This window comes from Primulina eburnea, chromosome 2 (genome assembly GCF_022965805.1).
Source record: "Primulina eburnea isolate SZY01 chromosome 2, ASM2296580v1, whole genome shotgun sequence".
Classification (NCBI taxonomy): Eukaryota; Viridiplantae; Streptophyta; class Magnoliopsida; order Lamiales; family Gesneriaceae; genus Primulina; species Primulina eburnea.
The window spans coordinates 7780641-7807211 of record NC_133102.1 but is presented as its reverse complement, the minus strand read 5'-3'; the positions used below and the strand labels follow the sequence as shown (position 1 = coordinate 7807211).

General features: G+C 36.9%; 3 protein-coding genes and 1 long non-coding RNA gene across 7 annotated transcripts in view; 3 read left to right on the top strand and 1 right to left on the bottom strand.

The window, feature by feature from the left end:
- Positions 1 to 5323: 5323 nt before the first annotated feature.
- Positions 5324 to 7146, bottom strand: LOC140824064 (uncharacterized). The gene is made up of 4 exons (XM_073185667.1): positions 7002 to 7146; positions 5663 to 6900; positions 5551 to 5586; positions 5324 to 5449 (listed from the first exon to the last, which is right to left on the bottom strand). The coding sequence occupies exons 1-4, from the start codon at positions 7144 to 7146 to the stop codon at positions 5324 to 5326; spliced, it is 1545 nt and encodes a 514-aa protein (XP_073041768.1).
- A 1729-nt stretch (positions 7147 to 8875) lies between these two features.
- On the top strand, positions 8876 to 11917 carry LOC140822888 (elongation factor 1-delta 1-like). Of its 4 annotated transcripts, none has more exons than XM_073183839.1 (8): positions 8876 to 8993; positions 9156 to 9269; positions 9600 to 9716; positions 9793 to 9886; positions 10052 to 10178; positions 10391 to 10504; positions 10762 to 10923; positions 11670 to 11917. In XM_073183839.1, coding segments are annotated over exons 2-8 (696 nt in total). In that variant the 5' UTR covers positions 8876 to 8993; positions 9156 to 9189; the 3' UTR covers positions 11672 to 11917. The 4 variants fall into 4 exon arrangements, with proteins under 4 accessions (XP_073039940.1, XP_073039939.1, XP_073039937.1 ...); XM_073183838.1 differs by having other exon boundaries at positions 11661 to 11917; XM_073183836.1 differs by lacking the exon at positions 11670 to 11917 and adding an exon at positions 11262 to 11636.
- Positions 11918 to 12846: 929 nt separating this feature from the next.
- LOC140822887 (uncharacterized) lies at positions 12847 to 13657 on the top strand. The gene is made up of 3 exons (XR_012116058.1): positions 12847 to 12989; positions 13320 to 13434; positions 13593 to 13657. It is a non-coding gene; the product is annotated as an uncharacterized lncRNA (long non-coding RNA).
- Positions 13658 to 13994: 337 nt separating this feature from the next.
- Positions 13995 to 26571, top strand: part of LOC140824063 (UPF0235 protein At5g63440-like) — a 28590-nt gene continuing 16013 nt past the window's right edge. The window contains exons 1-5 of the mRNA XM_073185665.1: positions 13995 to 14014; positions 15799 to 15826; positions 16064 to 16160; positions 22923 to 23011; positions 23115 to 23183. Coding sequence (XP_073041766.1) covers positions 13995 to 14014; positions 15799 to 15826; positions 16064 to 16160; positions 22923 to 23011; positions 23115 to 23183 — 303 coding nt within the window. The remainder of the gene's footprint in view (positions 14015 to 15798; positions 15827 to 16063; positions 16161 to 22922; positions 23012 to 23114; positions 23184 to 26571) is intronic.

The window sequence follows — 26571 nt, the reverse complement described above, 5'->3', positions numbered from 1 at the left end:
TTCCCTTCAGTCATGAATCACAAGCCTCTCTCACGGCTGCTCATCATAAGTCCTCATATCCCTTTTATTTGTCAACTTTATCCCCAGTCATTTTTCATCCACCATCACCTTCTGCTTTTACTTCCAGATCCTCTTCCTGTCCAAATACCATTGAGCATTTATCCCCTACTCCTCCAGCTTCTATGCCCATGTCTTCCTCTTCTGTATCTTCGTCCACCATACTCTCTCCAGCTGTTGCTGCACTGCCCAAAGTGAACTGCCACCCAATGACTACTCGTGCCAAAGATGGTATTTTCAAGCCCAAAGCTTTCCTTGCTGCCAGCCCCTCAATCTCAGAACCTTTAACCTTTCAAGAGGCTGCCATGAATCCACAATGGCATCAAGCTATGGAATCTGAGTTTCAAGCCTTATTAGCCAACCAAACATGGTCTTTGGTTGATGTTCCTCATGATACACCCCTGATTGGTTGTCGTTGGGTCTTTAAAACTAAGACACATCCGGACGGCTCTATTGCTCGTTACAAGGCTCGTCTTGTAGCCAAAGGATACTCTCAAACTCCGGGGCTTGATTATCATGAAACCTTCAGCCCAGTTGTAAAACCCACAACCATACGTACATTTCTTAGCATTGCTGCTGCTAAGCGATGGAAAATTCAACAAGTAGATGTCAACAATGCTTTTCTACATGGCCATCTCAATGAAGTGGTGTATATGCAACAACCACCAGGGTTTGAAGTTAAGAAGTCTAATACTCGGTTGGTTTGCAAATTACACAAAGCTATTTATGGGTTGAAACAAGCCCCTCGGGCATGGTTTGATCGTCTTCGGAGTGCATTATTAACCATGGGTTTTGTTGAGTCCAAAGCTGATGCTTCGCTTTTTATCAAACTTGGTTCTGATTCTGCTATTTATGTTCTTATATATGTTGACGATATATTAATTACAGGAAGCCATCATAATCACATCAAGGAGTTGATTCGGCAGCTGGACAATCAATTTTCTCTTAAAGATCTTGGTGATCTTTCATATTTTTTAGGCATTGAAGTCCTTTATCCAGCTGATAACTCCTTGTTCCTCCATCAAACGAAGTATGCTCGTGAATTGCTTGCCAAAACAAAGATGGGTAATGCGAAAGCCTTACCAACTCCGATGTCCAGGGGTGTTAAGCTGTCTTCCAGAGACGGTGATGCTTTTGAAGATGTAACATTATATCGAGGTACAGTTGGGGCACTTCAGTACTTAACAATCACTCGATCAGACATTGCCTATAGCGTCAACAAAGTCTGCCAATTTATGCAAACCCCTCTCCATACACACTGGAAAGCTGTCAAATGAATACTTCGATATATCAACGATACACTTGGCTTTGGTATTATTTTGGATTCTTCTTCCTCCTTAAATTTGAAAGGTTATTGTGATGCCGATTGGGCCAGTGATCCTGACGATAGAAGATCTGTTTCTGGTTTTTGCTGGTTTCTTGGGAATTCTCCTATCTCCTGGAGCTCCAAGAAACAAACCGTTGTTTCTCGTTCAAGCACAGAGGCCGAGTATCGAAGTTTGGCCAATGCCACTTCTGAATTATTGTGGATTAGTTCTCTTCTATCAGAATTACATATCACCTCATCACAGCAACCTATTCTCTGGTGTGATAATCTGAGCACTATTGCGTTAAGTGCCAATCCTGTTCTTCATTCTCGCACTAAACATCTTGAACTGGATCTCCATTTTGTGAGAGAAAAGGTTTTAGCTAAGGCTCTTAGTGTTCGACATGTCTCCTCCGTTGATCAAACTGCAGACATTCTCACTAAAGCTTTAACAGCAGCTGCCTTTGTTCGTTTACGATCCAAGCTTCGAGTGGTCTGCTCACCCCTGCTCAGCTTGAGGGGCCAAGTTAAGTAAACTAATGAATTGGAAGCCCATGATTGAAGTCCAGTCCATACATTGGCCCATTAAGCAAAACCCAAATAACTATGGATAAGATTTGAAGCTGTTGTAATCGTTGTAACAGCAAAACAGAATTGGTTAGGAATGTTTCAAGATTTGATTAGCTACAGTTGTGTATTTATGCCCAGTATCTTCGTGTAAATGATAGATGAGAATTTATGAAATTCAACTCTCAATTTGTTCCTTCCTTCTTTTACGTTTTCTAACTTATCACAGAAGGGTGCATTCCCTGACTTATAACAGAAGGGGACACTCTTAAAATAGTCTTTCTGCATGCATTCATCATACACTTTTGCATACATTTTCGTTGCATTCTTTTTTCTACAAAACTTGAAAGTTCATACATATCTTTGTTCGCTGAAATCCGGAATTTGTAGTGCTGCATTTTCTGGATTAGAGTTGTTGTATCTTGGGGACGATTATCATTCCGTATAACACATAAATACAGACAAATTCGTCTTGCGAAAAAAAGAAATTTTTTCTTCAACTTGTATTACTCTCTGTCCTGTAGATGAACATAAACACAAAAAACAATTTGGTCATTATATTTATATATAAAAAATTTAACAAATTTCTAGGAGCGCGGTGGAACCGTCCACCCCTAGCTCCCTCACTACTTAAAATAAAAAGTAATGTCTAATTTAGTTTTTTTAAAAAATTAGGATCTAAGATCAAGTAACGTCTGCAAATGTCTAAAAAAAATTATGAAATTATTTTACAAAATTGCAAATTTTGTAAAACAAAAATCCATAATAATTTTTTATGCATTTACAAACAATACCTTAAACTCGTATGAAAAAAATTCGGACACATTTATGTAATTTGTAAGAAGTTTTATATGTGATTTTTAAAAACAAAGGTTTTTAAATGCAATCAATTTAATTTTATATAGATGTTACTCGCATTTCGGATTTTTATTTTTCCCACACATAATAGATTAATAGTGTATTGATCTAATCCAATTTTTTAAAAAAATTGGATTAGGTTCAAATCAAACATAGTTTTATTATTATTATTATTATTATTATTATTATTATTATTATTATTATTATTATTATTATTATTATTATTATTAATCTAACATAATTTAAGATCCATTTTCATGCCTATCGTTTTATGATATAGATCTCTTATGAGTGAGTCTCACGTATCTTAATCTGTGAGACGGGTTAATCTTACCCATATTCACAATAAAAAGTAATACTCTGAGCTCAAAAAGTAATATTTTTTCATTGATTACTCAAATAAGAGATCCGTCTCACAAATACAATCCGTGAGACCGTCTCACACAAATTTTTGTCATCTCTTATTTGGATCATCTATAAAAATATATTATTTTTTATATTAAGATTATTATTTTTTGTTATAAATATCGATAAGATTGATGTCTCACACATAAATATTTATGGGCTAAATTCTCGGTTCAGTCCCATATGTTTGGGGTAGTTCCCGATGTAGTCCTAAACGAATATAATGAGCCGATTTAGTCCCAAACGTTATCAAAGTTGTCTCAATCCTATTTTTCTGTTAGTTTGCTGTCAAACTTAACAGAGTAGATTGACTTCATAAATCAATTAGAACAAAATTAAAATCCCCAAAAAATCGATATTTTCTCTACGTTAAAAATTCCCAAACTCCTCCATTTATCCCCCCTCAAAATCCCCAGAAAAACTGATGCTATCTCTACACTAAAAATCCCCAGAAATCCCCAACCTCCTTCATCTCGCCATCTCTCGCTGTCATCAAGGTATGTACGCAATGCTTTTGACGGGAATTAATGTAATTCTTGAAATCTTTAAATCGAAGCATCGTGAAAACTTAGAAATATAGCCGCATCTGTAATATCTTGAAATTGGGCATAATTTTTTTCGTTGATGATGGTCAAATCCGTTAAATATTTCAGCGAAATATCATTTTTCATAAGCTAATTGCTTGTTATTTATTAGCAGGCGAAAGTTACATCTGTGAAATCAAAATGGTGAGCTTCATTTTTTTAAATTTTTTTGTGAAATTATATTGTGTTGTTTGCTTGTGTGAAATACTTAATTGTTCTTATATTTTTGTTGTGATATAGGGTAAAACATATGTAGTTTTTATTGGACGAAAACCCGGAGTATATGAGACTTGGGAAGAGGCGCAAAAGCAAGTCAATAAATTTAGCGGCGCATCCCACAGGTCATTCTTGAGTAGGGAGGGGGCTATAAAAGCTTTTGATTCTTATATGGACAAGCAAGCTCCAGTGCAAGCTCCAGTGCAAGCTTCTTCCTCCACCAACACTGTCGAAGAAATGTCGAACACAACTTTTAGTGCAAATTCAGATGCAAGTGCAAGCACAAAACCCACTGAACCTGGAAAAATAGATAAATTGAACGAGGCGCTATCAAATTTAGTGAAGATAACGGAGGAGATAAAACAACAAATCGAATCTCTAAATATTAGTGGTGATGGCAACTGATGGATTGTATTGAGCATGTTGTAGTATCTTGTAACCTTTTAATAGATTGTATCGAGCGCACAATATTATTTTGTAAACTTTTAATAGAATGTATTGAGCGCACAATGGATTGTAGAGAATTGAATCTAATATTATTTTGTAACCTTTCAGATTAAGTTTGGTCCCAATGTTTTAAACGGTTTATTTTTTTAACAGTTGAGGTGCTAGACTTTTTTAACTTGTGCATTTTATTATGTCGTTGGGGAAGGAGAATTTGGACTTCAGAATGGCTAATTGCATTTTTCTTGAGGTGTTAGACTTCAGAATGGCAAGTGCATTTTTTTTTCTGTTTTCTGCTATGGTCCCATTATCTGGCAAGCAAAGCTGCTGGATTGGCAAGTTAAATAGGCAGTTACATGGACCTATTTTGCATTTAAACCTTCAAATCATGGCAACCAATGTGAGAAAAGTTTATATACCAATACGGTATGTGATTGTGAAATGAGTTTGTGAGCTTGCATGTGGTAGAGTTTCATGTGTCCCATATTAGTTAGGTACTGTATTTGCTTTCACTTTCTAATGGAAGCTGCTATTATCTGCATTTAAGAACCAAAATTCGAATTTGAATATGGGAAAAAGAGAAAGCATTCAAGCGAGGAACAAGATGATAAAAGTGAACAGAGTCAATACCCATGTCCCACTGAAAAACCGAACACCAGAAAGTAAAATACCCAAGATGATAAAAGTGAGCAGTCAATACCCATAGACAAAAAATTCACCAACAGTTGAGGATCAAGATTTCAACACACCCCAATTACAAAACTACCAACTTTTCCTCATATCAACATAACAGTAACAAAGACAACTGTAGGCTTTTTAATGACAGTAAAACTACTACCGAAAAACATGGACGCCAAAAAAGAAAATACAAATCCCAGCCACAAAATCACTTGTTCCTGCTAGATCCTTCGGACGAGGTAGGCTTCATGGATGATCGTAGTTGTGAGACAGTTGTGAAGTTGACGCCGTCTTTTACAAAAGCAGGTTTCTTGATATTCACTGGTCGATTACCCTATAATAAACATACATTTATTGCCTATTATTGAAGACATTTTATACAAATATATATTACAAATAATTTACATTTATCAATGATATTAAACTTAAGCTTACTTGAATATGAACACCAACATCTTGCGGTCTCCTCACCTGTAGTTTAATAGATACACAAATAAGAATTTTCGTAAACAACACAAAAACAATGAAATGAACCAAATATGTTTACATGTAGTTTTTCTTTTCGTATTTTTTGTGTCGCGGTCTCTTGTTGGACGTCTTCATTCCCCTTACAAGTCCTTTGATTATGTCCTGATCCACCGCATAATTTGTATTTATTGAACTTTTTCACACCTTTCAACTTATTTCGAGAAGAAGGGGGAGGTTCATCTGGTTCTCTTCTTCGCAATTTCGCCGGTCTTCCAAGTTTCTGTATGTGAATTGGAGGCAATGGAGGAGGAAAATTACATTCAGGCCACAAACTTGGACCATTGGTAGGCATTATGGACATTGCATAACATCTTTTATAGGTCTCGATCAGGTAATACGAATGAACATACATCTCTGGATCCTCTTTTTTGCACCAAATGGCGCATACAGCGTGCTTGCAAGGAATGCCAGTCAAATCATATCTCCTACAACTGCATGACCTAATCGACAGGTCAACTGAATGTTGATCACGTATATCATCTGATCTTGATATCTGGCAATGCATCTCATCGGACTTCATTGGGAAATACCTAACAGCCTCCATATAGATCTTTTCCAACACATCTTTGATGTTTGGACAAATTCGACCCTTCCATTTTTTTACCTTGTCTCTATTAACTTGAAATCTGGCCATCAAAAGATTCCGTAGTGTTTCAAACATATCTATCACTGGCTTTTCCCTGGCATCTAAAATAATGCTGTTAAAAGTTTCACACATGTTGTTCAATAAGATGTCAGATTTAGGGGAGGTGCTGAAATATGCTCTAGACCATTGATTTTCATGCTTCTTAGCAAGCCATTCATATGCATTTTCATCAATAACTTTCATCTCATTCATTTGAACTCCAAAATCTTCAATTCTTGTCGCTTTTGCCGCAGCCCAAAAGGTGATCTTAACAGCTAAACTCTTGAATCCAGCACGTTTCATATTGCTGTGTAAGTATCGGACACAAAATCTATGCTCCGCATCAGGAAATAAAGACTCAAGTGCTGGAATCAAACCTTTTTGCTTATCTGACATAAATGTAAAGTCATACTGAGCACCACTAATCCCAAGGTCTTCATCTAAGAGCCGGAGAAACCATGTCCAACTATCTTTTGTTTCACGTTCAACCAACGCGTAACATATTGGGAATATGTTGTTATTCGGATCTAATCCCACAGCCACTAGCAATTGTCCACCATGTTGTTCCTTTAAGAAGCATCCATCAACACCAATGACACGGCGACATGCATCCTTAAACCCTTGCTTACACGCTGAAAAAAAACGTATAATCTTTGGAACCTTGGCCCTTCTTCGTCTTCCGTCAACTTCAAAACTACTGTGGCTCGAGAATCTGATCTTTTGAGTTCAGCACAATATTTCCTTATTTGACGATATTGCTCCTGTGCAGTCCCTTGCACCAACATTAGTGCCTTTCGCTTTGCTACATAAGCTACCTTCCTCGAAATGTTTACATTCAATGTCCTGCAAATCTCTTGCTTAAACTCATCGGTTCCCATTTTAGGATTTGTCGCTATTATCCTGGAAAAAATCTTTGCCAACCACGTTGAGTTGATGCTCTTGTTGCTAAATTCCCGAAAACATTTATTATGCTTGTCATCAAAAGTTCTTATTTGCCAACAACTGTCATTAGTCATCTTTGAAACATGAATAATCCAGCGGCAATCATCATTGTTGCACTTCGCCCAAAGACGAATATTATCATTCTTCACAAAATTCACTGCCATTCCTCTTCTAATGCAGTGAGTTTGAATCGCAAATTTCGCTTCTTTCTTTGAGCAAAAAATCATACCAAGCTTCAAGTCCGGGTTTTCAGATTCTCTCTTTGGATCAAACTTTGGATAATTTTTTGCTTCTTCCTCATCAGAATCATGAATACTATCCAAATCTTCATTGTCTACGCAAACATCTTTTTCATCGCCAAGATCATCCTCCAGCTCATGCACCACTAATTGTAGAATATCTGCATTTTCTCTCTCAACAGAAATCGTATTCTTTCCTTTTGTAGATTGAATTTCATGGTCAATGAATGCATCAAACAACATATCATCCATGACAACATCTTCATCGATGTCAAAAAATTCACCGACAGCTTGAACTCCACTTTGTTCGTTTGGACCATCAATTGAATATGCATCTAAGTGTTCCATATAAATTTCAACCTCATAGTTTGTTGGAATATTCTTTCTAACTTCCAACACATCTGAATCATTTTGTAAACATCTCCTTTTATTTAGCGTATTCCCGATCTTGTGCCAAAACATAATAGCATCTTTATTTTTGAATCCAAGATCATCTGCAAACCCCCACAACTCAACCATTGCTAGCTTATCAAGATCAAAAAAGTCGAAATATTCAAAACTTCCCCCAACTTATTCATCGTGTTCTCCTTTACATTTAAACCTTCCCCTGTAATGCATTTTAATAGTAATCAAATCTTGTTTTCCAAGTAAACCTACACATAAAAAAACGAAAAAACAATATAAGTCTTGACTGAAAAATGCATGATAAAAAATTAAGTAAAAAAAAGTGAAAATATAATAAATTACCATAATTTGGAGTAATCTCGATTGTCGAGTTACTGCGTTTAGCCATTACTTATCAACCTTGCGGTGACGACACATAGAGAAAGTCATCGGCTGAGAAAAGAGAGAGTGAGGACGGGGATGAAGACTTCCTTCAACTGGAAATCCATTTCAAGCAATGTAACTTTCGGTTGCTAATAAATAACAAGCAATTAGCTTACGAAAAATGATACTTCACTGAAATATTTAACAACAGATTTGACCATATAAGATTTCACGATGCTTCGATTTAAAGATTTCAAGAATTACATTAATTCCAGTCAAAAGCATTGCGTACATACCTTGATGATAGCGAGAGATGGCGAGATGAAGGAGTTTGGGGATTTCTGGGGATTTTTAGCGTAGAGATAGCATCAGTTTTTCTGGGGATTTTGAGGGGGGATAAATGGAGGAGTTTGGGAATTTTTAGCGTAGAGAAAATATCGATTTTTTGGGGATTTTAATTTTGTTCTAATTGATTTATGAAGTCAATCTACTCTGTTAAGTTTGACAGCAAACTAACAGAAAAATAGGATTGAGACAACTTTGATAACGTTTGGGACTAAATTGGCTCATTATATTCGTTTAGGACTACATCGGGAACTACTCCAAAACATATGGGACTGAACCGAGAATTTAGCCATATTTATGAGATCGTCAACTGCTGAAAAAACGAAAGGAGCAAATATAGATATTCCAACTAAAATAAATTATTTTCTGGTATTCACCCTCACCTCCATCCCGAACTCCAGAGCCCAGTTCGCGACCGCCGGGCCGCACTTGTAAGTCTTTCGCCAGATTTCTTTTGCTCTAATGTGTATATTCGTATACTAATTTGAGGTTGTAGGCAATTTTTCTCGATGTCGCGTGGATTTGTTTCATAATCGCTCTTTAATTTTGCTGTTAGTTTTTCCCCCTGATTCAACATTATTCATGCGGTGCAGAACAGATCGATTCGAACTCGTGTATTATTAAGCCATGGATTTGTTCAACGTTAGTTCGGACGGTGGCCTCAAGAAGCTTGATGAGTATCTTTTATCTCGTAGTTATATAACTGGGTCAGTATTTTGTTCTTGCATTCAGTTGCATTTCTGCTTGTGATTTCAATGTTTGATGGGAAATTTCTGTGTCCACACCACCCAAGTATTTGCTACCTTTTGTTTTTGTTGTGTTTTGAGATCGGTATGGGTTTTACTAATTATGCGATACGATTTTTTCTAGATGGATATTTTTTGGGGCATCACTGTTTGAGGAAGTAACTATAGAGGCGCGTAGTTTAATCAAAACAATGAAACATTATGTCAATAGTCTCTTCTGTTGGCTATTGATAGTAGATGAAAAATTATATCTGTATGCTAGTTAAGTATTTGCTTCATATGTTGTCCCAGGTATCAAGCGTCAAAAGACGATCTCACTGTGCATGCTTCCCTTGTGAAGCCTCCACCATCTGACTTGGTGAATGTATCACGGTGGTACAACCATATTGAGGCGTTGTTGAGGATCTCGTATGTCTTTTAATTTTTTTACCTAAATATCAACATTCTGTAGGTTTTGTTATTTATTATGATTGGGCATATGCAGTGGAGTTTCAGGTGATGGATGTGGTGTGACTATTGAAGGTTCAGCTCCAGCCACTAAGGAGGCAATTGCAACTCCACCAGTTTCAGACAGCAAGGCAAGATATTGAAATATAGACTATTTGCATTGTTTTTAAGATCATAACTTTCAAAATTCTGTCTACCACTTGTAGTTATGCCATTTTAATTTCTTGGTTAAACCTTCTAACCTTTGATGTCAGCCTTTTATGACCTTGTGTGGATGCATGGAACATGTTTTTTAGGACTCAGCTGTTGAGGACGACGACGACGACGACGATGTGGACTTGTTTGGTGAGGAAACCGAGGAAGAGAAGAAAGCTGCTGAAGAGCGTGCCGCAGCTGTGAAGGCATCTGGAAAGAAGAAAGAGTGTGAGTTATTCGTTATATATGTGCAAGTTTTTTTTTTGTTTTGTTCTATGAATTGTGATTCATTGCATCTCTTTTGAAATGAATGAGCTGTAATTTGTTGATAGTGAGTGCCTTAATTGTAGTAGGGACATTATTTAGTTTGATATATTGTTTAAATTTCTTAATATCCAACCATGTTATTTTAATATATCGATTGTGTTATTCTGTTTCAGCTGGGAAGTCATCTGTCCTGCTGGATGTGAAACCATGGGATGATGAAACAGACATGAAAAAACTCGAGGAAGCTGTTAGAAGTGTGCAGATGGAAGGTCTACACTGGGGAGCATGTAAGTTCTCTAGCGATTCTTGAATGTTTTCAGGTGGTTCAAGACTTCACTGATATTTCACTTCACCTTAAGATTTTTGTTTTGCTTTGCAAAATTTTGCACCCTATGTAGGACTGTGTGGTGAGATAACTGTAGGGCAATATATTTCCTTGTATAGAGTTTCTTGTGATGGAGCATCGATCCTGATCGGCTACATATTTATTCATTCTGAAATTATGTGGAAAGAGTAATGTGTGGATGCATCATGTTTTTTGCAGCTCATCTTATTCCTGTTGGATATGGTATTAAGAAGCTGCAGATTATGATGACCATCGTGGATGACTTAGTGTCTGTTGATTCGCTCATTGAGGAATACCTCACAGTGGAACCAATAAATGAATATGTCCAAAGTTGCGACATTGTGGCCTTCAATAAAATCTGTAAGCTTCTTTTGTTGGCCTTTTGACTGATTATTCTTTTAGTTATTCGTTATGCACCATATGTCAAGGTTTATTCCTAGGGTATTCCAATGTGCTCAAGAAATTTATGTGTCTACTGACTCAAAGCAGGAATGCATTTAGCAGTGTGCTCCTTGATGCTTGGGTTCTGTTGGTTGCTACTCAGCTTTGATATGATCCCCAACTGATGCACACACACACACACACATACATATATATCAAAGCTCACCACTGTTTGTATTCTTGAGTCACTATCATGCTAAGGAATGGTAATGATTTGTTTATGAACTACAATGAGCTCCATGGTAAACTATTGTCAGGTAGAAGATACATAATCTGCCGGACTTGTGTGAGCACCCACACTAGATATTAGTGCTGCGCCTGCCTTGCCCTTGTCCCGACATTATTCATCATTTTCACGATTTTTTAGGCTTTTGCCCAAAAGTTGCTGTGACACTACCCACTCAACTATGTTGAGATAGTTCCTTGTCGGTGCAGTGGCATGATATCATTTCGATTATTTTCATCTTTGTTCCTTGGTACATGCATCGACTGAACAAAATGCGTACACATACTGATGTTTAAAGCACTCCTTTTATCTCACGCATTTTCTTTTCTGGGCACGCAATTACCCAAGTCTTGATTCTGCGTGTCATCAGTTATTCATAATCTCCGTTATTATTTAGTGCCTCGTTTACTTGTTTTCCTTATTTGGGCAGAGGTTCCAGAGCTACAAGCGACCAGCAGTGCAGATTTGGGAATGAAGTGTCCTCTATTGTCAAGTCATTCTGTGATCCGCTTTCTTTGTTTGAGTTTGAGAACTAAAAGGTTGTTGCTGAAAGCTCCATTGTTCTTTGTTATTAATAAACAAGCAATTTATTGCTATCCAGGATTTGAAATAGAGTTCCAATAACTTGAAATCCATCAATATTTTTTGAAATACGTAATGTTATTAGTAAAATAATTTTAAGCACGATTTGAAGTTGTGTATAAGTAATTTTTTATTTCATGTTTTATTTGATCATATTATTTTTCTATTTATTAATTATTTTATTAATCAAATTATTAATTTTATTTTAATAAAATAATTGAATTCAAATTATAATTTTATTCTTAGTATTATTAATATTTTATTAATAATTAATTATCTCAAATTTAATTAAATAAACCATTAGATTAACTATCTTTTTATTTATTTATTATTATATCAAATTATTAATTTTCATTTTATTATCCCATCTTTAAATTTTTAAACAATTAAAGTTGATGTCTATCGGAAACAAATAAATTATATGTTTTAAGTCAAACAATATGTCGACTAACTTGTTACATGACTTCGAATCAATGTGCTAAAGTCATATCAAATCAACTGCAAAAAGTAGCCGATTCAAATTATCTAGAGTGTGTATCTTATGAGATGGTCTCACGAATCTTTATCTGTGAGATAGTTCGCCCTACTGATATTCATAATAAAAAATAATATTTTTTCATGGATGATCCAAATAAGATATCCGTCTCACAAAATATGACCCGTGAGACCGTCTTACACAAGTTTTTGTCAATTATTTAAATCAGTTTGTCCAATTGTCAATGAAGACCTCAAATGTAATGAATTTTAATTTATTTTTATTTGAAATTCGTTATATTAATATTATTAATAAATTATTTTATTATAATTATAAATAATAAATTTCTAATCCATGAAAATTCATGTCAAGTACACCTTGAAATAATTTATGAAGCATTTCCGAAATTTGAATTAAATTCCTCTGCAAAATTAAATTCATATATCCAAATTTAATAATGGTGAGATAGAAAATTTTATAAAATTAAGATTTATTACATCATATATATATATATATAATATAATACCTTTCATTTCATTAAAAACAAAAAAACAAATTGAATTTGAGAGAGAGAGAGCGGGAGGGAAATGCCGAAGCGAACGACGCATACATACTCAAGCGAGGGTGCTTTACCGGAAGGTCCTGATTCCGATCTCTTCGTCTACTACTGCAAGCATTGCAGTTCTCATGTTCTCATCACTGGTAATCGATTTCTTCATCCGTCGCTTGTGTCGCCGGGATTTCATGATTCTCGAAATTCATTTTCAGAGAGTAACACTGAACAAGTTAATGTTAAAATGGCGATGAGATGTTAATTCATAATCCGCTGGTTTAGTTACTGAAAATTGAATTTCAGTTAGAGTGGCTTTTCTTGGATTTGTTTCAGATTTTTATTGGTTTCACTGGATCTATTCGGTTTTTTTTTTCTGCTTTATATTTTAATTCTGGTCTCTGGTTATACTTCAGTTGTTTTTAGCTCTTGTAAAATATTAATTAAAAGTTTTTATACGTCCTTACTACAATATTTTATAGATACACAATTGCAGAAAATGCCCAAAAGAAATACGGACAAAGCTTATGTCTTGGACAGGAAGAAGCATCTTGCGAGGCTGAACACTAGTGAAGCACGAAAGGTTCTTCTGAAGCGGTAACTTTTGTTAGCCATTTTCTGGTGAAGTTATCATGAGCATTTACATTGTATATTGCTGTGATACTTCTGAGAGTTTTTTAGCGACAGTTATAATTTGTAAATGGAGATAAATTTATCTCACTTCGTCTGAATTGTGGCGGATCTATTAAATTCAGTGGTGAAGGGAAAGTGGATAAGCAGTTTCGAATGAGTTGTGTGGGTTGTGAGCTGTTTTTTTTGTTAGAGTAGCAAGCCAACTGTTGGTAAGAGGATTTATTGGTTGGCTGGAGAATTTATTGGTTCAAGTCTAATAAATAATTTTTATTTTAATATAATTTAACTTTTCATGATTTTATTTTACTTTACCTGTATACCCATGAAATCAGTATAGATAAAGTTCTTGATTATAATTTAATACAAATGAATCGTAATTCGATCTTGAAACTCATTTGTAAACACTATATATTCTAAATTCGTTCTTAGTCGATTCAGCCGCCTAAAACAAGGATAAGTGTTGTTTGAGATTGAGACTAGCATCTGTGATGTTGTGTACCGTGTTTCATGATAAGGGCTTAAAGATGTCCAATCATGCAGATAGGTAATCAAACGATGATTGTACCGAACAATTCTCCCTCGGACTTTCCAAGTGGTTATCATTCATCGAGAGGAAAAGTCTGTGGTTGTGATTAGTCCTTACGACCCGGGACAACACTGAAGCTCTACATAATAGGATTGTGCTTTGACTCGTTTGCCGACTCCGTTAGGATCACAAGGTGGCGAGGTTGGGTGCAATTGTGAAATGTGTAGGAGCCAGTGCATTGTAGTCGGGGATTCACCGCTCACCTACGGGTGTGGATATCCTATGTGATCTAACGAAATAATAGTGCATGAAATCTCTGGACAGGGTGTGGGATGTACTTTAGGGAAAGAGTTATCTAGTTGTCCATGTAATGACACTATGAATATTTCATGATTGTATCACATAACTATCGAATTAATATGCAATCCTCGATTAACCAATGATTGCAGATTCGATCGGGATATGATATGAAGAGACCGTACTGTACGATAATCATAACCAACTGGTTATTGCAGGCATTATCAGTGATAACTAGGGAATCGTGGGGCGATGTTACTACACGCTCTTACCATGATTCGATGGGTTTAATCAGAAAATGGTTTCTGACATTCTCATGATCAAATGTTGGTGCATGGAATGTGAGCAAATTGGGGTAGGCCCGAATAAAGGAAATTGTCCTGAATCACAGAGAGTTGTGAACCCACGGCTTGCTGTATCCCTGAACCATCGAGGGTCACACAAGCACTGGTTTACTTGTTCCCGTTGAGATAATGGATTCAATGAGTTGAATTTATAAGAAATAAGTTTGATATGATCAATCAATAAGCTTATAATTAAAGTTTACAAAAGCTTATAGAAATTTTGAGAGCTTGACAGTTAAAAACAGTCAAAGGAAGTGCACCTGTCTTATTTAGACATTGGTGATCTCGTAACTAAAGTGTGCATCATAATAATGAATAAGTTGAAATTGTCACATCGATTATATTTGATCACCGATCAGTATTATGATGAGACTAATGTAATGAGAGCATTGATCATGGGCTTGTAATAGTATAAACCCATCATGTTAATTTATTAATGTTGAAATGGGCTTTAATAATGAAATTATATTTTAATTGAGTTAAAATATAGCCCATTAAGTTTTTATATAAATAGTATTGATTTATGTAATATGAAAATATTTATGATACCATAATTTTTAAAACTTGCACACAAAGCAAAATAAAATTAATGCATGATATTCTCATAAAATTATGCACTAAAAAAGAGATTGACTATATTTGGCATGCATTTTTAGAATCTTTAATTAACTTAATTAATCTAATTAATTAAGTAAATAAAAGATTAGATTCTTATTTACAAAAAAAGGGTCATACAAAAGTTTTTTCATAAATACATAGGCTCTTCCCCAATTTCGTGTTCAGCTCTCAAAATTCTCTTCCACATTCTCTCAAAATTCGGACACTCCAAGTTTGAGAGTTGTGCCGGTTTTTTTAGTGTTCTATATCTACGCAAAATATCTTCTATATTTTCTAGCGCAAGTTAAAAGAAGAACAATTAATCTGGTCGTGGACCTGATTCGGAGATCAAGAAAGAGATTCAAAGAAAGTTCGTAGGGACAAGAGCTACATCTGCTAATACCGAAGTAGTTTGTTCCAAGTGAAATTATTTACTAAAAGTATATATTCTTTAATATCCTGATTATGTTTGTTTTATTTAAACCATACGAGTGTCCAAAGAAAATTTTGAATGTCGAAATAAAATTTTTAAACTTCCGCTACGATTTGAACACGAGAACTAAGTACAATTGCTGCTGAAACTAATCCACAGGTAACATGGTAAAGTTGGACTTCTTATTATTGTAAGTTTCTCTTTAGTGATCTCAAGATCCTCCTCGTTTTTTTTTTCTGCACGTGATATAATATTTGGTGGTTAATCAGACTACTCTCACTGCCATTCATTATTGCTATGGCATACACTCTGGAGCCTTGCATACTGAACTCTCCCTGTTAGATAACTGTTTTTGGTGGAATATAATTTACTCTGTCTGTCTGTCATATGGTTTAGGATGCTCCTGTTCCACCCTGCATATCGCAATTAGAGGGCGGCCTCGTTCAGGTGGCTGTTGAAGTGGAAGACCGTTCACAACGCTCAGCAATCACAAGTAATCCAGCAGTCAACTGGCTCTAATGATGCAGTTTTTTTATAAGTATTTACGTAAATGTTCAATTTCTAGGGATCAGATTTTTTAATTATTCAATTTCTTTTCAAAGTTTATTGTGCGAGGCAATGTAAACTAGCCGTGCCTTTGGATGCACATTTTCAAATTTTTTTTCCAGTATTTTGTTTCGCTTGCAATAAATGTTTTCATATCAGGATACATAAATGTAAGGATTTCACAATACATATAAACCTGAAACCGTAAACTAACAACAAAAGGAGAAAAGGGAAGAAATAACCAAATACGTGGTTCGACCAGAAAAGAAACGCCGATCTACGTTCACAACGAGCTCAGACTCCAGCCAATGCACTACCGATCTCAGATATCTCGGTACTATCTGTCACAAGTTACCTCAGACACCAACGCACATGAACCCTAGTATACACGGTCTCGCAACCTGCTTCTCACAAGGAAGCGCAGACAAGAAAGCAATACCGCTACTGCCTGATGATCAAGATGATCAACCGGAGAGCCGATCAAACCCTAGGAGTACAGAGGAGAAGAGAGTATCCTTTTCGGGAAAGAAGGCGCATAAGCGAAGAGAGCAGAAAACCAGAAGAATCGAGAGTGTTCGAGTCATTTTCCCCCAACCCAAGAGCCCATGTATAAGAGTTATAAATGGGCTTGGGAAACGTACACAGTACACCACTTGGGCCCAAAGATGAAGCCAGCAAAATATGTGGTTGGGCTTCCATCCAGACCAGCAAGGTAGGAGACTTGGGCTTCACTACTAACATACTCCACCTTGAGGCATAAGTCTCCAATCTATCATCGATCCAAATAGTGCATTAAATGGCTCATGAGTATCATCATCGCTCTTAACCAGTCCGAGGTAGGAGATTATCCCATGCCCAGTAGATTTAGACAGTGTCTAAACTTAGGGGCTGGAACAATCTTAGTCCCCATGTCTGACGGGTTGTCCTCGGTGGGAACCTTCACAACCTTGACTTTACCTGCAGCAATCATGTCTCTAACATAATGGAATTTTATATCTACATGCTTAGTCCTATCATGGTAAACAAGGTTCCTGCTAAGGTGAATTGCACTTTGATTATCACATAGTACAGTAGGAGTATCAGAAATAACATCAATTTCAGATAGCAAACCATGTAGCCAAACAGATTCTTTAATGCAATCACACATAGCAACATATTCAGCCTCAGTAGAGGATAAGGCTACTAAAGGCTGCAGCTGTGATTTCCAAGAAATACAACTATTCCCTAGCATGAAACAGTAAGCAGTGGTAGATTTCCTAGAGTCACGATCCCCAGCAAAATCAGAATCAACATAACCTTTAAGATTAAGAACATCTGACTTACCATAGACCAAACCAATATCCACTGAAGAATTAACATAATTCAAAACCCATTTTAAACCACGCCAGTGATCAATACCAGGATTAGACATGTATCTTGACAGCATTGATATAGCAAATGATAAATCAGGTCGAGTACAGATCATTGAATACATGAGAGATCCAATCAAATTGGCATAAGGCTTATCTTGCATTTTAGCTAACTCACTATCAGATTTAGGGCATTGACCCTTATGGAGTATAAAATGATTAGCTAATGGCAACTTAACAGGTTTAGTTTCAGTGTTACCAAACAGAGATACCACCTTCCTTAAGTAAGGTGTTTGATGCAGCTTTAGGTAATTCTTTTCCCTATCTCTTTCAATATACATCCCCAAAATCTTCTTAGCATGGCCAAGATCCTTCATGTCAAACACAGAGCTAAGAGAATTTTTCAGATTAGTAATAAGAGACATAGACTTACTAATCAATAGCATGTCATCAACATATAAGAGTAAATACAAAGGGATGTTATCAACAGATTTATAGTAGAAGCAGCTGTCATAGCTACTCCTTTTAAAGCCAATTCCAATCACAAATGAGTCAAACTTAATATACCATTGTCTAGGAGACTGTTTTAAGCCATACAATGACTTTTTCAGCAAACACACAAAATCAGGATGATCTTTATCAATAAAACCTTCAGGTTGAGCCATCACAATAGTCTCATTCAAATCACCATGCAAGAAGGCAGTGGTAACATCTAGTTGTTCAAGTTCAAGATCAAAATGGACAACAAAAGCAAGCATAATTCTAATGGTTTTGTATTTAACAACAGGGGAGAAAATCTCATTAAAGTCAATGCCTTCCCTTTGAGTGAATCCCTTAGCAACTAACCTAGCTTTAAATCTAGGTGGATCACTGGGATTCAGACCTTCTTTGATTTTAAACAGCCATTTACATTGAACAACTTTATGATTTTTAGGCTTTTGAACGAGCACCCAAGTTTTATTTTGTTTAAGTGACTCAAGCTCACTTATCATGGCATTCATCCACTGATTTTTGTCCTTAGACTCTATGGCTTCTTTATAGGTGTTTGGCTCAGAATACTGGACATTTTGAGCTGCTATGAGTGCTGTATAAACTAAATCAGCATAGGTGAATCTGGGGTTAGGTCTCCTAGCCCGGGGTTCCCTATCTCTAGTCAATTGATAGTTATCTAACTCATCATGAACTAGTTCCTGAACCTCTACCTCATGGTCCACAGGTTCTTCACCATCATTAACCTCAGGTGTTGGGTTCTCATTATCCACAGCCTCATTATCCCTATGATGATCATCCCCTAAGGGAATGTCACCAAGAACAGCCTCTTGTTGAGTCTCCACCTCAAAAGGTGTAGTCTTAGCATCTCTCAAGTTCTCACTCTCTGGTTTAGCAGCATTGTCCTGCAATTTACACGGAAAAGAGTCTTCATTAAAAATCACATCTCGGCTCACAATGATCTTGACACCTCTAGTGTTTATATCCCACAATCTATATCCCTTTGTCCCATGTTGCTGTTGGTAGCCTAGAAAGACACACTTTAAGGATCTGGGATCCAGCTTACCATCTTTGGTGTGTGCATAGGCTGCACAACCAAAGATCCTAAGGTGACTAAGGCTAGGTTTCCTGTTAGTCCATCGTTCTAAGGGAGTTTTGAAGGCTATAGAACTGTTAGGACTCCTATTGACAAGGTAGGTGGCAGTATATAGGGCTTCCCCCCAAAAGCCCTGAGGTAAACCAGCAGTAAACAACAAGCATCTAACTTTTTCTAATAGAGTTCTATTCATTCTTTCAGCAACACCATTTTGTTGTGGTGTGTTTCGAACAGTCCTATGTTTTAAAATACCATTTTCAGAACAAAACAAGTCAAACTCATTGTTACAAAACTCTAAGCCATTATCAGTTCTCAAAATCTTGACTTTACAGTCAGTTTGATTTTCCTCTAAGGTTTTCCAGCTTTTAAATTTTTCAAGAGCCTCATCCTTAGTTTTTAAAAGGAAGGTCCAAACATAACGAGTAAAATCATTCACAATACACAAGAAATACTTGTTATTACCATGTGAGGGACTCTTTTCAGGGCCCCACAAATCAGCATGCACATATTCCAGTTTGGACTTAGATAAATGAGTACCCTTCATGAATTTAAACCTATGTTGTTTACCTAGCACACAAGTTTCACAAAAAGGAACTTCTGAAAAAGAGTCTTTACCTAGTACTCCACTGTTGTGGAGTACTTGAAGCCCCTTGTTGCTCATGTGTCCTAACCGAAGATGCCATCTTTGTGTATCTGCAGGATTAGTACTAACAACAGTATTTGCACAGGTATTTACATGAGAACCATTCAATATATACAGACCAGAGACTTTTGAACCATACAAGATTAACTTGTCACCCTTATAAACATTCAAACAAGATTTTTCAGCTTTATAACAGCAACCTATATCATCTAGAGTACCAAGGGAGATCAGATTACGTTTCAAACAGGGGATATATCTCACATTAGTCAGCCTAATCTTCTTATTATTATCAAGACAGAGAACTACATCACCAATTCCTTTAACTTTACAGGAATTGTTATTTCCCATGAACACCGTTTCATTACACGATTCATTCAAGTTCTCAAAGCAAGAAAGATTAGGAGACATGTGAAAAGAACAGCCAGAATCAAGAATAAAGCGGTCACTAATAGGAATATCAGAAACATTCAGAACCTCATACACATCAGAATGACTTCCTGATATACAAGCAACATTAGACCCTTTAGTTTCCATATCTTTTCCTTTTTGAGTAGAAAGAAACTTATAGCATTGTTTTTTCAGATGACCCTTTTTACCACAAAAGTGACAATTTCTAGTTTCTTTCTTCTTATTCTTCTTATCCTTTCCGGGTTTGTCATTAGAAATAGTTTCTACCTTATTGGTTTTAACAAACAGATTGTTCCTTGTTCTTTTCTGAGTCTTAAGTTCATGTTCTCTAGCCCTAAGCCCATTCACTACTAATTCAAGCTTGGGAACTACCCCAGTGTATTGCAAGGAGTCTTTAACAACATGATATTTTTCAGGCAAAGAATTTAACAGAATCATAGCAAGGCTAGAATCATCAAGTTCTTGCTGAGTCCCTTTAAAGAGCAAAGTCAGTTTCAAAAATTCATCAAGATTATCATCAAGAGACTTAGAAATGTCCATTTTATAAGAAAACAGAGAACCCTTTAAATATATGAGATGAGAAGCAGATAACGTGGTATAGAGGGAATCGAGTTTACCCCAGATGGCTATGGGGTCATCACAGCCATCTACCTGTCTCAGGATGGCATCGGAAAGACTGAGAACGATAAGATTGTAAGCAATCTCATTGATCTCAGTCTTCTTTGCTTTCTGAGCATCGGACCACCTGTTCTCATCAACTTCTAGAGCAATCAGCACCTTGTTATAGGACAGTAGGGCCTTCATTTTCTTTTTCCAGGAACCGAAGTCCCCTTTTCCATCAAATGGGAGTGTCTCAACTCTTGATGCCATGGCAGTGCCTCGCAAGCACCAAAAGACAAAACCAAAATTAAAGAGAACAAGACACTGTACAGAGTAAGACTCACAGAACCGAACAAATCTTGGGACAAGAACTGAAACAAGAACAGTCAACCGGTAAAGAACTCAGAAACGAGAATATCAACCAGTAAGGTACCGAAATCCTAGTTCTCAACGGAAGTCAAGAAACCGAACCAAGAAACCGAACCTGGCTCTGATACCACTGTAAGGATTTCACAATACATATAAACTTGAAACCGTAAACTAACAACAAAAGGAGAAAAGGGAATAAATAACCAAATACGTGGTTCGACCAGAAAAGAAACGCCGATCTACGTTCACAACGAGCTCAGGCTCCAGCCAATGCACTACCGATCTCAGATATCTCGGTACTATCTGTCACAAGTTACCTCAGACACCAACGCACATGAACCCTAGTATACACGGTCTCGCAACCTGCTTCTCACAAGGAAGCGCAGACAAGAAAGCAATACCGCTACTGCCTGATGATCAAGATGATCAACCGGAGAGCCGATCAAACCTTAGGAGTACAGAGGAAAAGAGAGTATCCTTTTCGGGAAAGAAGGCGCATAAGCGAAGAGAGCAGAAAACCAGAAGAATCGAGAGTGTTCGAGTCATTTTCCCCCAACCCAAGAGCCCATGTATAAGAGTTATAAATGGGCTTGGGAAATGTACACAGTACACCACTTGGGCCCAAAGATGAAGCCAGCAAAATATGTGGTTGGGCTTCCATCCAGACCAGCAAGGTAGGAGACTTGGGCTTCACTACGAACAATAAAAAATTGGATCTCAAGTACCTTTCTGTGTGTTGAAGAACTTCTGTAATAACTTACAATCGGATAGGCTTTTTATTAGATCAGTGATCAGCATAAATTGCTTCTACCTGTTGGTCCATTGTTGGTTGATGGAATGTTGGAGCCTTTTGATCTCTTACAGTTCATAGAAATTAGAAGCCAATAAGATAAGGATTATACGAAAGTTTGAAAACAAAGGAATTATCTTGCTTGTCCAGGTTGAGGTGCTTGTCTCAAGTATTTTTTCTCTCACACAACCTGACAAGACATGAGAAAAATTTCCTTTTCAAATGATGATAACCTTATAGTGTAGCCGTGTAAGTGGCTGGATGGATTGTGTTAGAAATGGTTTCTACGATGCATCAGAATAATGCTTCAGTCTGCACGCTAGTATTTCCTGGATAGTGTTTGAAAGTTAAGAAGTGAAACTTTAAATCATCTTGAAGAAATTATGATAACCCCACTTTGGAATATGAACTTATGAGGCTTCCTCTCTTCTATTTTCCACCATTTAATTTGTTTAGTAGCTGAATTTCCAGCATTTTAATTCACACGTGTATGTGTGTTGCTTATAAATTTTTTTTTTTTTTGCTTTTAAGGTTTTTACTCCATTGAAATGTTTTTGATACTCTTCATATTTCATAAGGTTGCTATGTTACGGTAGTGTATGTAATCCTTTTGTACAACACAAATAAGTGTCGGTAATTTATGAAAGCAATTGCCATTAGACTCATTATCGAGAAATCATTCTTGTTTAGTTTTCGGCTGTGTTCAAGAACATTTTTACGAAAAAACGTGTTTTGGTGGTGGTTCAGAATTTTTTCAAATAGGAAAGTTTGACCATCTAATAATCTGTTTGCTGCATTTCCCACAATATGGATCTGTGACATGTGGGAAAAGCACCATGTTCCTTGTTTTACTTTCGTGTAAATCGGTCACCTGTTTTGCAGATGCAAATTTGAATTTGGAAAATGTGTGATAGTTCAGAATATGCATCTCTTTGCTAACAACCTTGTTTCTTTAATAATTTCAGGAGTGAATGCTGATGATGTTCGAATTACTGTTGCCGCACCTGTGGCCCGAGGAGAAGCTAGCAACGAGCTTTTAGAATATATGGGAAAGGTACTCAGATTAGTTATTTAATGTATAATCATCAATCACAACCACTGTTACAATCTCTGAAACAAAATATCCATACTGACGTTACAATAATTCTTTAAAATAGATATTAGGTTTGAAATTGAGCCAGATGACCCTCCAAAGAGGGTGGAATAATAAATCAAAGCTCCTCGTGGTAAGTTTGGTGCTTAAATTTCATTCTTTAAACTTTATGTTTTATTGGAATAATAGGCTGCCGTTATGCTCTATATCAAACTTGATTTGTTGATTTAGTTTATTTGGTTTCATTTCTTTTTTCTTTTTTTCCCCGAGCCCAAGCATTAAGCCAAATTGTTATGCTTGATATCTGTGTAACAAGCATATTTCTTAGAATCCCGGAAAATGGAAATAGAAATAATGTCTATAACTCATGAATGACTACTGCCTTGATTGCCCAGAAACTAGTGGTAACTACTGTAGAATCATGCGTAGTCTAAGAGAGATGAGTCCAGAAGGCCGTGTTGTCCTTCCCCAAAGGCCAGAAATTTGGACTAAGAGTGTCACTTAAACCATAGTATTCCAGACCGGGGCTTAGCCCCGTGGTCTCACCACCCTAGTCCAGACTCCAGAATAGTTGGCAACCAGGATAGATCCCCTCCCCCATGTATGTACTCAAAAAAGAAAACCGTAGTATTCAAATCATTCTGTAATAAGTTAAAATAAAACTGGAGAGGGGCAAAAAATGACTTCATAAAAAATTATGCAATAAATCTGAGAATTTTTCCTTCAGGTGGAGGAGAACCGGAACCGCTGTCCTCTTTCCGCCCTGTTTGATTCATAATTAGAGTTAGCAAATTTGTGATAATTGATATCAAATGCAAGTTACTAAATGGCAGCGTCATTTTTGGCCGTTGCATTGTGGTCACTCTATTGTACGTGTGGCTTGCTTCTTTTCAGATATCCCCAGGAGGCCAGGAAACAACTTATATCGTGCTTTGTGGGTCCTAGTTAAGAGATATTAAAGCTCTAGAGGTTGATGGGTTCACTGTCTAATGAAAAAATTTATCTCTGTACAAAGCCAGTTTAGACTTTCTAGGTTTAAATAGAGCTGTAGGCAGTAAATGTAGAAGGCTTGAGCAACACTCAATAGGGAGATCAAATGGACAAGGACCGTGGACAGACAAACTTAAAGTGCAGTATGTAAGAAGACAAAGATTTATTAAGTTCTGAAGGTGTGTAATCCTTTGATTATTTCAAACTCTTTTCAATCACAACCGACACTACATACAGACCATAACAGCTAGGCTACTACCAACAAAAAAAGGAAAATAAATAGTCTCAGACTTAGTTTGTCTGATCCACATATTCTACATCCACAAATCTAACATCTTTACAGTTGATGAATGCTTGACTCAACAAATCTAACTCAAATGATAGAGTAAGAAAATTTTCTCAGATGTAAGCTTTTTGAATCGTTTAGTTGTTCTTTTGTCTGCAATCTTCAAATTCTTTTATGGGTAAAGTCAATGGTAAACATGTGAATTTTGGTAATTGAATATCCGTCGTCATAGCCTTGATATCCGTCGTAAACTTAATGAAAAACTATCTGCCTCTGGCTTTCCAAAGTATATCCGACTTTCATAAAAGCATTGTGAGACATTAGAGATAATATCACCTCCTACACAGCTTGTCTTCAAAACCAGTAGAGACTCTTCTCCTGACTGATATTTTCTCCAAGCTAATTCCTTGCCTGTGCAGTGATTTGACTTTGCTGATTCTATCCTGACTTTATTTATTTTAGCTGTGATGCAGCTAAAATAAATGAGTCGAGTAAACTGCGCACGCGAGATCCGACTGGTTAGTAAATTGGTCCACTTGGTCCGTAAATGGGCTCGCCTGGCTGATAAACGGATCCACGTAGACAATGTACAGTTAATTTGCGGGGCGTCACCTGCGTCACAAACACTCGTTAAGTGGGCGTCGAGAGGCTTCCCGACGTAGACACTCCGACGCTCAAGTCAGTAAGCCGTTCCAAGAAAACTCAGAGAACTAAAGAACTTTTATCAAAATGAGAGCCTCCTCTGAATTGGGCAGAAACTCCTCTATTTATAGATTTTTAGGAGTGCTTAATGGGCTTGGGCTTTCGCACACACAATCCAAAATTTTGGGCCTAAATAATGTTAAAGCTAAACAAATAACTAATTGAATTAAGCTTATTAAATTGGACTTATTCTTATTAATCCAACAAATAAATAATCGAGTTGGATTAAATAATTAAATTGGGCATGTACCCATCACAGGCCCCCCCTCTCAAGCAGCTTCAGGTATAAATTATGCGCGGAGTAAAGATCGATTTTATAATGCAGTTTTTGAGGAATGATTTTATTTCCTTTTTTTGCAATAATGGCTATTTTTATTAGCGATATATATATATATATATATATATATATATATATTTATATATGTTTGGAATGATTTTGTTTCCTTTGTTTTGTTATGGAAAAAATCTCCAATCGCTATAAATATGAGTAGGTGTTAATTTATTTAATAATAATAAAAAGAGACGAAGCAATTGCAAGAAGGATTGCAAGTGGACCGAGTCTGCAGAATGAGTACGCATTTTCTCTTTATTATTTTTGTACTATTTTTGACTTTTCATACCATTGTCCTACTGTATAGTGATAATTATATATTCATTCTTCCATATTCGAATGAAATGAGATGGTGTTCTCCTCTGTGCTTTTTATTTTTTATTTCTTTGTTTGGGTTTTGAAATGGCGTATGGCGGAACGAGGGAGATGGCGGAATTGCTCGATTTCCTCTGCTGTCGTGGTGTATTTCTGGCGACTTGGCGGATATGGAGATGAGTCCATCACTGCTAGAAAGAGGGATGATTATTTGCGATCGGTTGAAAGGGCGGTGGAGCATCGACACTTACTATGGCTGGGTATAGAGGCAGCACGATGAAGATTATTATTCATGGCAGCGAAGATGGTGGTGATGGTCGTTCTTCAATCTTCGGTGACCCTGGCTGTGCATCAAACCTCTCTTGTTCGGAAGAATCTTGTGGCTTCTACTGGAGACGGGGAGCAGACCATATGAAGATGGCCGGGCTCAGCCGCGTGGGCCTGTGAACTTAGCAGGGGCGATAAAGGTTAAGGGGACTGATCTGTGGGCAATATCTTCATAGTGGGGTTGATTTCGGCTATTGTTCAACTGGCCTATGCCTGATGACGGGTTCGGCCGATATTTCGTTCCGTCATCCGATAGTTTGTTGTGTGACGGAGGCCTTTCTTTACTCGGACTTCGAGCGTTCGGCCACAGAGGGTCCGCATCAAGTCTTGACGTTGGCTTTGCAGAGCAGCAGCGGCTATAGCCCTGTGCAGGCCGTTTCTTCTCCAAGCCCAGGTTCTCGGGGTGGTCATGGCAGCGGGACCTTGAATCCACGGTGGTTTCGCTTTTCAACTGTTAGGAGAAAAAGGACATTCTGGTTTGTGACCCAGGAGGCGGAGATGCTCTTGCAATGACATTCGTGAATCGGAGCCGGGGTGGACAAATTGCTCGTTGGGGGAGACCAATGGCAC